Source organism: Podarcis melisellensis (assembly GCF_964234715.1).
Source record: "Podarcis melisellensis genome assembly, chromosome: 5".
NCBI lineage: Eukaryota > Metazoa > Chordata > Lepidosauria > Squamata > Lacertidae > Podarcis > Podarcis melisellensis.
Window position 1 is genome coordinate 68623362 of NC_138537.1, and position 12010 is coordinate 68635371.

A 12010-nucleotide genomic window follows, 5' to 3' on the forward strand; every position below is an offset into this window, starting at 1 on the left:
GCTGCTAAAGGCAAACGTCACTCTGCTTTCAGTAAGGTTGACAGGGGGCATCCCAGAAGAGGGCATTCTTTGTGGCAGCACCTGAATTGTGGTTTTCTCTCCCCAGAGAAGCGCGCCTGGTATCTTCACTGAAAATGGAATAATAATTAATAATAATATAGCTTTTGACATCGGCTGAAGACACACCCTTTACCCAAGTCTTTGATAACTCAGATACAGTGGTACCTCGGGTTAAGAACTTAATTTGTTCCGGAGGTCTGTTCTTAACCTGAAACTGTTCTTAACCTGAAGCACCACTTTAGCTAATGGCGCCTCCTGCTGCCGCTGCACCGCCACTGCACGATTTCTGTTCTCATCCTGAAGCAAAGTTCTTAACCCGAGGTTCTATTTCTGGGTTAGCGGAGTCTGTAACCTGAAGCGTCTGTAACCTGAGGTACCACTGTGCTTATTTTTAGGGCCCACCCTATTCTTCTGATGGTAAATGGTTTCCACTGGTTTTTAATGTTACATTGCGTTGGGAGGGCATGAGACTCTTAACCCCAAGGATAGCTCAGTTGGTAGTGCATGAGGCTCTTAATCTCAAGGTCATGGACACACGTTGGGCAAAAGATGACCCTTGAATCCCCTTCTAATTCTACAGTTCTATGATTTTATGCTGTAACTGGCCTAGGCCCTTATTGTGGTGGTTAATGATGATGATGATGATGATGATGGTGATGATGAGACGTCTTGTCTCTTGAGCGGCTTGCAGATGAATGTTCAGATGCCCTCCTGCAAATGCAGGATAGCTCAGTTAATCCTTTGTTCTTGCTGCTTCAGTTTTGATCAGAATCCCACCCTCCACCCACCTCATTCTTGCAAGAAGAAGGCGGCTTCCATTGGCATGAAGGACAAGCAACATGGCCAATGTCACAACTACTTTGGTCCTAACTCTCCAGTCTCAGCCCCACCCCTTCTCCAAAAGATGGCCATTTCGCCACAGGTGTGACCCACCTTAGGTAAGCTTGTGAACTGCAAGTCATCAGTTGAAAGACCAAGAGGTGTACTAGGCAGCTGAAATGCAGAGGAATACTGTACGTCCATCAGGCATGTAGCTGTGTTTTTCCCAGTACAAAAAACAAAAAAACACGCACTATGGGAAATTCTATAGTGGATTTCTTGCTGGTTAACTTGACATTTAACTAGTTTGCTTTTGAAATGCCAGTTGTGAGCAGCCTAGTACGACTGCTGATTAATGACCTTTTGCAGGGCTTTGTCTAGCCTAGGAAGAATAATTTCCCCAAAAACTTTCAGTATTTCTGCAGAGTTATGTTCCCTCTGTGATAAGAGTAGAGTTTGGGGTAAAGGTTGTTGCCTGCATACGGACAGGAGCGCGGGAGATGAGGAAAGGCTGGTGCTGTTGGCTCAGGGACTGAACCTGCTGTCTGAGGACTCTGCATCCAATTGGGGGTTAACTTAGGGAGGCCTGAGCCCATCACCCGCCAAGAAAGGCACCGCCTCCCTTTTTGCCAATTTCTCAGTGGGAAGGGTCTGCAGAAAGGGAAGCAGTGCTTGCAGCACAGATCCCTCACCCACTCTGAGTGACGGCAATGCTCCACTCCCTCACTCTGAATGAGCTTTGTGACATCACCACAGCCAATTCAGAGTGAGAGAAGGAAGCTCTGACACTCTCTCAGAGCCCACTTGTGTTGTCCGCATGGTGCAGCAATGCCATCTCATTCACCAAATGGTTTAAGCCCGATCAGCAATTGGAGAGTGGTTGTTAATCCTCAAGAAAAGTTTGAAACATTTTGGGAGTGGGGATTTTGGGAGTTTGCACACCCCATACCAAATATACTTCCAATATATTTCCACACCAAATATACTTACTGAAGAATATAGTTTGGCCTGGCGTTACTTGCCGTGTTCTTAATACATAATTTTTTTTGCATTGGCCACACATTACAAGCGGTAGAATGGCTGAGAAGTGAGCGGTGATTCTGAAAATGCAAGGACGGTGGAAAACTAACCTAAAAGATGTTTATTATTACACTGCTGCCCCTCAGCTGTTCTTCACCCTGTAAAACTGACCTTTGCAGTAGATATGGGAGTTAATAGAGGTTCATTCATTCCAGATGCCGCCCCATAATTGCAGAGGGTGCAATTTAAACTTGAAGTGCATCTCCAACATACTCATTTTCTAAAGCACGGAAGCACTCAAGAGCAAAACTCCTTACAGTCAAATTTTAATGGGTGGAAATTCAGAACCAAAGAGTGGGGTGACAATTGCTTGACCTGATAGCGTAAACCTCTCCACAAATAAAGCCAAATAATGCTCAGTAAACTATAGACCTTGAATAATCTCCCTGCAAACTTTGTGCTAGCCAATCGGGATGAATGCTAACCAAACAGGAAATGACCCTGGCATTTGTTTCTGGTTTTGTGGCTTTATTTCGGTTTATGTACAGTGCCTAGTTTATGCAGTTTCTTTTGCAAACAATAAATAACAATTACAGAAAGCTGACAAAATCAATGGCACACTGTTAAAACTCTTGGCGTAAATATTTTTTTTTTTTTAAACCCTCAATAAACTAAAGACTATTGATGGTGGGAAGTGGAAAACCAGTTGTTTCCTGCAGATGTTTAAAATCACTATGCTGTGGAAGATTGGGGTTATTTTCATGTTGCAGCAAACGTTTTGCCCAGGGGTTGCACGTATAGTATGAAACACTCATAGACTCCACTTGGGCAAAGGGTGTTACGCAAAATCAAGTCCTATAAATGGTAGGAATGAAGCATTTGCTCATTAGGCACCCTTGAACACAGGACCCAGTGCAAATATAGTATCTTCAGCACACAAATCTGAGGTGGCCCAGTGAGATCCCAATTCTGCACTGTGTGGTAAGAGTCCGAATGTCTGTATAGGGCTAGCATACTGCACTGTCTCTGAAAAGTCACTCCAGAGAATATATGCATTTTTTGAAGTTCAATTCTGTTCATTTGTGTCTGAATGGGGACAATGGTTTTCCTTTTCCACTGCAGGCATTAAATAACACTAGAACCTCAGCAGTATCAGTAGTCACAAATTACTGCTGCTGTAAAGGGTATATATTTAAACATTAACTGAACTGTCACAGATAATGGGCAGTATTCAACAAACTTTTGCACTAGCGCAAGGATTGTACTAAGGGCAAGAGGACCCCCCTTCCCCCCATCGCTGTCCCCAAATCTGCTCAAGAAGGTTGGGGGAGCCTCTAAGAACAAATTCAGGGGGTGGCAGTGGGATACTTCACACAAAGATAAATGTGACAATTGAGGATCACCCTGGATGCGGCTGATTAACTGGACTTCTGCCCACAAAAGCTTATGCCGAGATGAAAATTGCTAGTCAAGTGCTGCACAGCACTTTGTTGTTCATGAGAATATTTGTGTGCTTTCAGTAATCCTATTTTTATACGTTTGTGTGTGTTCGAAAGCACGCCAGTGCAAGTAGATAAATAGGTACCACTGTGGCGGGAAGATAAACGGCATTTCCATGCGCTCTGGTTTCCATCACGGTGTCCCCTTGTGCCAGAAGCGGTTTGGTCATGACCTGGAAAACTGTCTGTGGACAAACTCTGGCTCCCTCGGCCTGCAAATGAAATGAGCGCTGCAACCCCATAGTCGCCTATGACTGGACTTAACCGTCCAGGGGTCCTTTACCTTTAATAAATCTTCCTTATCACCTCAGTGTTTACAGTACTTCATTTGGCCCCCTGATCCCAATTTGTTTGTTATTGTCCTAGAGAAAAACCTCCGAAATGGGAAACAACCAGAAAAAACAATAGACAATTAACCTTTCTTCTCCGGCAGCAACAAAACTGATGAAGGACCTTCAACAGGGAGAGCCCAAGGGTTGCATTGCCTTGAGGGCAACCCTGTAGAGACCACAGGCCCGTGTGTGAAGCTCAGAGCCAGATGTGGGCAGAGCCACAGATGTGATTCTTTCCTTTGTACAGCAGGCTACAATCCAACCTTGCAAAAGCCAGAGGTTTCTCTCTATACCTCCAGGCAGGCAAAATTGCAGCAGTTCAAGGACCCAGTTGAGCCAGGTAAAAGCCCTCGAGGAGAGTGTGGAGCAGAGTCAGTAAAAATCAGGGGGAGAGATGTTGTAGCTTGGGGAGCTTCCTGAGCGCTGGATAGATTTGGCCTTCCAGACCTGAGATTCCTCCCCACTGTCCCTGAGGAAGCAAAGGTACACATGAAGAACCCTCCTGCAAAACAGGGAAGTGGAGCAGTAGCCGTGAGCTCCTCTCTAAAGCAGGCCGTTCTTTCCCAGAACTGAACTAATGTAATGTTAATGCTTCCTCTATCATCTCTAACATGGCACAGTCAAAACAGTCTTGGTTATCTGATCTGAAAAGCAAGCAAAGCGGCAGTCAGCCTCCATGAAGCCAAGATAACAGATGCAGCACTGAGAGATACAATTATGTACATCCCCCAACTGCAAACATCGAAGCAGTTTATCTGATGAAAGATTAGAGTTTTTGCACTTCTCCTTATAGCTGTGCCCCAATCTCTGCTGAAGCTTTTCCTTCTCTGATGCCTCCCTCTTTATCTATCTGCATTATCACTATTATTTTAGAAGTATATAGTATTGTTTCAATTAAGGAGTACAGTGGTACCTCAAGTTAAGTACTTAATTTGTTCCGGAGGTCTGTACTTAACCTGAAACTGTTCTTAACCTGAAGCACCACTTTAGCTAATGAGGCCTCCTGCTGCCGCTGTGCTGCTGGAGCACGATTTCTGTTCTCATCCTGAAGCAAAGTTCTTAACCTGAGGTAATATTTCTGGGTTAGCGGAGTCTGTAACCTGAAGCGTATGTAACCTGAAGCATATGTAACCTGAGGTACCACTGTATTGGGAAAGTTGGAGGGGGAGTAGGAAAGCATGCAGGCTTAAGGAGCACTGTGAGGGGCACACCTTCAGCTCTATATAGCTGAAGGAGCGTCTCCACCCCCATCGTTCAGCCCGGACAATGAGGTCCAGCTCTGAGGGCTTTCTTGCGCTTTCCTCACTGCGCGAAGTGAAATTACAGGGGACCAGGCAGAAGCCCTTTTCGGTAGTCACACCTGCCCTGTTGAAAGCCCTCCCAACAGATGTCAAAGAGTTAATCAACTTATAGAAATATGAAGGCAGTCCGATAGCTGTCAATGTTTTCCTTTTTTTAAGGGAAATTCCCTTATTCCAAATAGGATTCCTCGCAAGATAAGGGAAAAGTTGACAGCTATGCAGTCCTGTTTCGGGAAGCACTTAATGTTTGATGCTGTGTTTTACTTGGAAGCCTCCCAAAATGGCTGGGGCAATCCAGTTGGATGGGCAAGGTATAATAAAGAAATAAATACTACTACTACTATCCCCATTTTAGGGACGGACCGATCTGTCAGTTTCTCCTGCTTTCTCATTTTCAGAAAGTATGGATTGGATAGGGCTGCATGAAAATGCAAACGGAGCGAATGCCTCCCCCATCCTTGTCCATTTGGCCATTTGTAATATGACATTAAAAGGGACGCGTGTGGTGCTGTGGGTTAAACCATAGAGCCTGGGACTTGCCGATCAGAAGGTCGGCGATTCGAATCCCCACAACGGGGTGAGCTCCCGTTGCTCGGTCCCTGCTCCTGCCAACCTAGCAGTTCAAAAGCACGTCAAAGTGCAAGTAGATAAATAGGCACCGCTCCAGCAGGAAGGTAAACTGCTTTTCCCTGCGCTGCTCTGGTTCGCCAGAAGCAGCTTAGTCATGCTGGCCACATGACCCGGAAGCTGTACGCCGGCCCCCTCGGCCAATAAAGCGAGATGAGCGCTGCAACCCCAGAGTTGGTCACGACTGGACCTAATGGTCAGGGGTCCCTAATATGACATTGCTCCGAAGCTAACTCAGGGGAAAGTTAACAGCACATTATGTTAACCATGCAACAGTGAATCATGTTTTTTGAGACTGCAAACAGGTGCAGCGAGGAGGGTGGATTGATTGTTACTGCCTAGCACTATAAGCATGAAGGGAGGGGAGGTTTAAGCCTTCCATCCCCAGCCATCATCTCAGTAAACAGGTGGGCACACGTGTGGACTTAGAGAAAACTACTCAGGGTAGAGATGCAGCCGTTTCTCCCGCCTTTCAAATCCCAAAGCCATCCCAGTGCTGCAAAGTATTTCTTCATCTATTGCTACGAAGCTTGTATTGTGTGGTGGATTGGATTTCAGAGGATCAGGCCGTTTATTTGCCAAAGCAGGAAGTCTGTCAATCACACGCTGAAAGGGAGAGGGGAACAATAGCCTGCGGCAGGGGTGGGGGTGGGGTTGCAGTAGAGGAAAATAATTTCCAATAAAATCCCATGGCTATAGCGCTGAGAAAGAAAACAAAGGAATCCCAAGCTGCAACCTAAGGTCAAGCCACTATGCTCCAACTAATCAAAACCAGAAACTGAGCACATGCAGCATTTTAAAGGGCTCTTTCAAAACCAAACAAACAAAAAGTGGAGGAAGGATGAATCTGGTAGTTTTCCACTGACAAGCACATAGCAAGCCTTTCCCCATGCTTAAGGTATAAGCAAAGGGGTACTCAGCCACTCACAGCTCAACATTAAACCCCTTCAGCATACTGTGTGTATGAGAGAGAGAGAGAGAGAGAGAGAGAGAGAGAGAGAGAGAGAGAGAGAGAGAGAGAATGGGATGCAGAAGGAATACAGCACCCAAGAGTTTTCACGTTGTTGAATCTGTTGTTTTCACGTTGCACAGGTCAGCAAGGTGGAATCTAGACTCGTATAAAAAAACGCTGTGAAACTGTTTTTAAAAACAGGTTGGGCTGCAGTTGCCATCAACCTTATCCAATGGTCAGGGACAATGGGACTTGTAGACTAGCAATATCCAGAGGGCCACACGTTCTCCACCCTTAAGGTATTCTGTTCACACCTTTGTCAGTCCAGGACTGGAGAGACTGTTGTATGTCCTAGGAAAGCTGAGAAAGAGAGCCATTTTTTCTGTGCAGGCACGATGTGCTTTCAGTCTATTCACAGTTTAGCAGAGTTTTGGTTCAGCAAGGACCACTGTGATTTGGCAGGAACATCATGCTTCCTGCTCCTTTGGAAGCCCAGGAAACCTAACACATGCAGGAGCAGCGCAGCCTTAGGAAAGCATCTTAGCTCAGCAAACACTGCCTCCTCTTTTCCTTTACAGCCATGCCTGACTATGACTACATGCCCAAAAGTCCATCGCGTGTCAGACTCTGGGGGCAGCTGGAGATGTCAGGAGGTCAAACTTGATCAGAGGCCTGGCGATCACTCGGATCTCGTCATTGACAGGGTTTGACTTGAGGTTCACACTCTGCAGAGACTCCATGGTGGCCAGCTTCTCGACAGGCACATCTGTAGCAAGGAAAAAGAGGGATGACATCAGTAACACCCGAGCCTGAATGCCAGCCACCAGCATGTTAGACATGAATAGCGGATCTCCTCCATTAAATCACCATAAAAGAAACACAAATACGATTGGACACTTGGTCAGCCAAATGCTGTGAAAATGAGGCATGTATTCACAATATTGATTTATTTAAACGGAGCAGAGAGATGTAAGGTAAAGGTAAAGGGACCCCTGACCATTAGGTCCAGTCGTGACCGACTCTGGGGTTGCGGCACTCATCTCGCTTTATTGGCCGAGGGAGCCGGCGTACAGCGTCCGGGTCATGTGGCCAGCATGACTAAGCCGCTTCTGGCAAACCAGAGCAGCACACCAGAGTGGTACCTATTTATCTACTTGCACTTTGACGTGCTTTCGAACTGCTAGGTTGGCAGGAGCAGGGACCGAGCAACAGGAGCTCACCCCATCGCGGGGATTCGAACCGCCGACCTTCTGATCAGCAAGTCCTAGTGGGTTTAACCCACAGAGCCGCCTGCGTCCCAGCAGAGAGATGTACTAATTGGCAAAAAGGGCTACAGCTTGGTGGTACAACACAGGATTTGCAAGTTCGTTCCCCGGCGCCTCCAACCAGGGCTAACGAAGGCTCCTGTCTGAAACACTGTAGTCTTCAAGGTTTTCAAATCTGGGCTCCACCTTTAGTCCAGACCTGTACTGTGGCAAGGCTCTATCTCTTCCTTCACAAATGACTGTAGCTGGCATGCCAGCTGGAGCTAGAAATAAGCCTTCTCTACCACTGATGCCACTTTAGTGACAAAGGTAGATCTAGAAGTACCTCCATGCTAGGTGTGGTAAAACAGAGGGGACACTTATACATGTTTGGTGGACCTGTGAAAAAATCAAAAGCTTCTGGAATATAGTATATGAAGAGCTTAAAAAAATGTCTAAGTATAACTTTATGAAAAATACAGAAGCTTTTCTACTAGGGACACAGGTATAGCAAGAGAAGATCAGAAAATATTCCTCTATGCCACAGGAGCGGCAAGGATCCTAACTGCTAAAAACTGGAAAAAAGAAACTGTGCCAACGAAAAAGGAATGGCAAGACCAACTGTTAGAGTATATTGAACTGGCTAGAATAACAGAGGTAATTAGAGATGACACTAGACAAGAGTTTCAAAAAGCATGGGGAACATGCAGAGAATACTTCACAAAACAGTTCCCTAAAATACATACCTGGACTTGTTTCGATTAATGTCTGCAGGAGACTTTGTGGATATTTAAGTTATAATTAGAAAAAACTTAATAATTATTCATAAAGGAAACAGCTTATAAGAAGTAAATAAGGAGGCCAGATACAGGATAAAGGAAGTCTTTTATTTGGTTGTTTGTATTGTTGTATGTTATGCTTATTGTATTTCTGTATTGGGGGTGGGGTGGGGGTTTGTGTTATGTTGTAAATAAAATTTCCAATAAAAATTAAAATTAAAAAAGAAGAAGAAGTACCTCCATGCTATGTACCTATTCATTCGAGAAAAATGCAGCCTCATCCAGAACAGGGCATCTATCCAATTCCCAGACCTGCGAACCACCAGTCCAAAGCATCTGCCTTGTGAAGATTTAGTAAACCACTTTAAGGGTGGTGGTGGTGGTGGTTGTTACAATCAAGCCATGTATAAATCTGATTAAATAAATAAATTCAGCTTCAGTTTATTGGTCCTCACCCAGTATATTACCGATTCCAGTATTTCATAAGTCTTTTTCAACCAAGGCGTCTCTACCCGAAGCTCATCTAGCCAGTTTTTGCTACTATACAATTTCTGCAGCGTCCATATTTAAAGGAAAGAGCCTGCTGTCTGTACTTGCATTGACAGCCTGGCAAGAAGTAAACAAATAAAAGTAACTAACCAAGTAAACTGGCTAATGTGACTCTAGCACTGTGGGATGCAAAGCCCTCTGCTGTGAAATAAATCTGCTGCTGGAAAGCAGACTCAGTCTGGCAAGTGAAGGAAATAGTTCAACATCACTGAGAGAAAAAAAATATGTGCTATAATGAGTGGGTTGCTGTCAGCTTCCTGCAAATACCTACCTGCCTCCAATGAAAAACATCCGGAGGACTGCTTTTCGTTTTACATTTAATAACCCCCCCATATGCATGTTTAAAGCTTCTCCCCCACATTTTCGCTCAGAATGATATCAGATACACCCACCCACAAGCTGTGCCCCTGCTTGCTCCACTCACCAACTCTTGGTCATTAGAGTTTCCCCTTTCATGCAACTGCTAAGTTCTGGTTTCGCTTTCCCACCCCCATATCTGCAGCCGCTTCTCTTTTATTCTGCAGCCATTTTTCACCATCACCCCTATGCCCACGTCCAGGGCTGGATTCAGGTTTGATGAGGCCCTAAGCTACTGAAGGTAATGGGGCCCTTTATATGTCCAGCTGTCCTTTGTCAACAACCAATCGTTGCTGTTTTTCGTGTTGAATATATGCTATATGGTCATTTATGGACCTAATAGGTATCTAAAGCCATTTGCCACTGCTGCTGTATGTAGGTTTTATTTTATTTGTTTTTTATCTTATATTTTGGAAATGTACATCCAGGTTTTTTCCTTTATTTTTTGGGGGGGCCCCCAAGAGAGTGGGGCCCCAAGCTACAGCTTGTTTAGCTTATACGTAAATCCAGCATGCTTCTCCCCCTCCTTTTGTGCAACACCTCGACCTTAATAATAATAATAATAAATTTTATTTATATCCCGCCCTCCCCAGCCGAAGCTGGGCTCAGGGCGGCTAACAACAATCAAAATAATCCAACACACAAATTGTCCCCATGATAACTTCCTGCATCTTCCTTCTCTCATAACTACTAAGCACCCTTGACACCTTTCATTCAGCTATGTAGCTGGCATCCCCTCCTCTTCTCCAGATCCTCCCATGCCCCTGCTTTCATCTTCAACCCAACTCCCATCCTTCTACACCCCTGGCACCCCTGCCCACCCTCCTCACTGCACCCTGGCACCCCTGCCCACCCTCCACCCACCTCCTCACTTTCTTCAACTCTCCCTTGCAAGAGACCACCCTTATTTCCATGCCTGATCCTCTCTCCTATTCTGCAGCCCCCTCTGCACACACGCACAGACACGCCCCATGTTGATATACCCTCCTGTATCTGCAAGGTGACTGCGAATCTCTTAAAGAGTGAACCTGTCAGGTGTAGCTTGCCCAGTTAGAGAAGGTTTGGTTCAGCTGGTGGAGGATGCTATACGTTCACAGGTGTTTGCTCCTTAACAAAGCATCACTTCTAAAATACAACATAGAACCTAGAACGTCATGATGAAGGCAACACATGGTACCAGGAGTGAAATGCATGATTGTGGGAAGGTACTATGGGATGTTTGAAGTTTTTCCCAGCTCACTTCTCACAGTACTCAAACTTTGTTTCAAGCTGTGACTCATGCCCCCTCAGTGTCATCCATGCGCATTCTACTCACACCTCTGCCATTGTTTAAAATGGCCCCACCTTTTCACTTTCATTTTCCTTTATCCAAACCTCTGCTGTTTAAAACACCTCTGCTGTTTATTTTTTATAATTTTTATTATAATAATAATTGTTATAATAATAATAATTATTATTATATTATTATTATTAAATTTTCTGTTTTACAATTTCAAATAAACATTTTACATACCATATATACTCGAGTATAAGCTGACCCGAATATAAGCCGAGGCACCTAATTTTAGCACAAAAAACTGGGAAAACTTATTGACACGAGTATAAGCCGGTTCACCACACCACAAACCTGGTGGTGGCGGCAGCGTCGGAGGAAGAACAAGCAGCCCAAATGGGTTGCTTTCAGGCTGCTCGTTCCTCCACCGCTGACAGCAGCAAAGGCGGAGGAGGAGGAAGGAGCAGCGCAATACCTCTCCCAACCACGGCTCCTGTGACTGCCCTTGCGAGATGCGGCGGTGGGACCAGGGGCAGGAAAAGGGCTCCCTCCGCTGCCACTGCCTGCCTCATTCAAGTATAAGCTGAGGGGGGCTTTTTCAGCATTTCGAGTATATATATGGTACTTTAAAATATCCAATGACTTCCCTTCTTCTATTTCCATGGTTCATTTTGCATATCTTACATCCCTGCATATTTTACAATAACCATTCCAATCGGTTTTCCACTATTGCATCTGTCGAGAATTATTTGCTCTGTTGAATTTATCTTAATGCTGTCAGCGTTTTCAGCTGCACACAGTTATTTTCCATATACTTAATAAATGCTTTCCAATCTTCTTTAAACGTATGTTCTTCTTGCTCTCTTATTCTATATGCGAAATCTGCAAGTTGTGCATATTCTGTCAATTTAAATTGCCAATCCTCTTTAGTTGGGTAAAGCCGCCATTTTAAAAGCTGCCTTCTCTTTTGCTCTCCCCACCCCACCCCACAAACTTCATGCATAAATCCAGGATTGTGATGAGGCACTACAAATCCTCCAGGCAGACCCATGCAGAGCTTGTTTCAAAGAAAAAAAGCAGCTGGTCCCTAGCAGGTATCCCTGGCTTGCTTAGTCCTCTGAGGCCCGGGGCCCTCTGCACAGGTTGCCTCCAGGGGCGGGGGGCTGTGTGATAACAGCCTTACATTTTTATGTATATA

General features: G+C 45.1%; 1 protein-coding gene across 2 annotated transcripts in view; it reads right to left on the reverse strand.

The window, feature by feature from the left end:
• Window positions 1–2406: 2406 nt before the first annotated feature.
• LRRC20 (leucine rich repeat containing 20) overlaps window positions 2407–12010 on the reverse strand; it is an 83342-nt gene continuing 73738 nt past the window's right edge. For both annotated transcript variants that reach the window (XM_081913222.1, XM_081913223.1), the window contains exon 5: window positions 2407–7376. In XM_081913222.1, coding sequence (XP_081769348.1) covers window positions 7231–7376 — 146 coding nt within the window. In that variant the 3' untranslated portion in view covers window positions 2407–7230. The remainder of the gene's footprint in view (window positions 7377–12010) is intronic.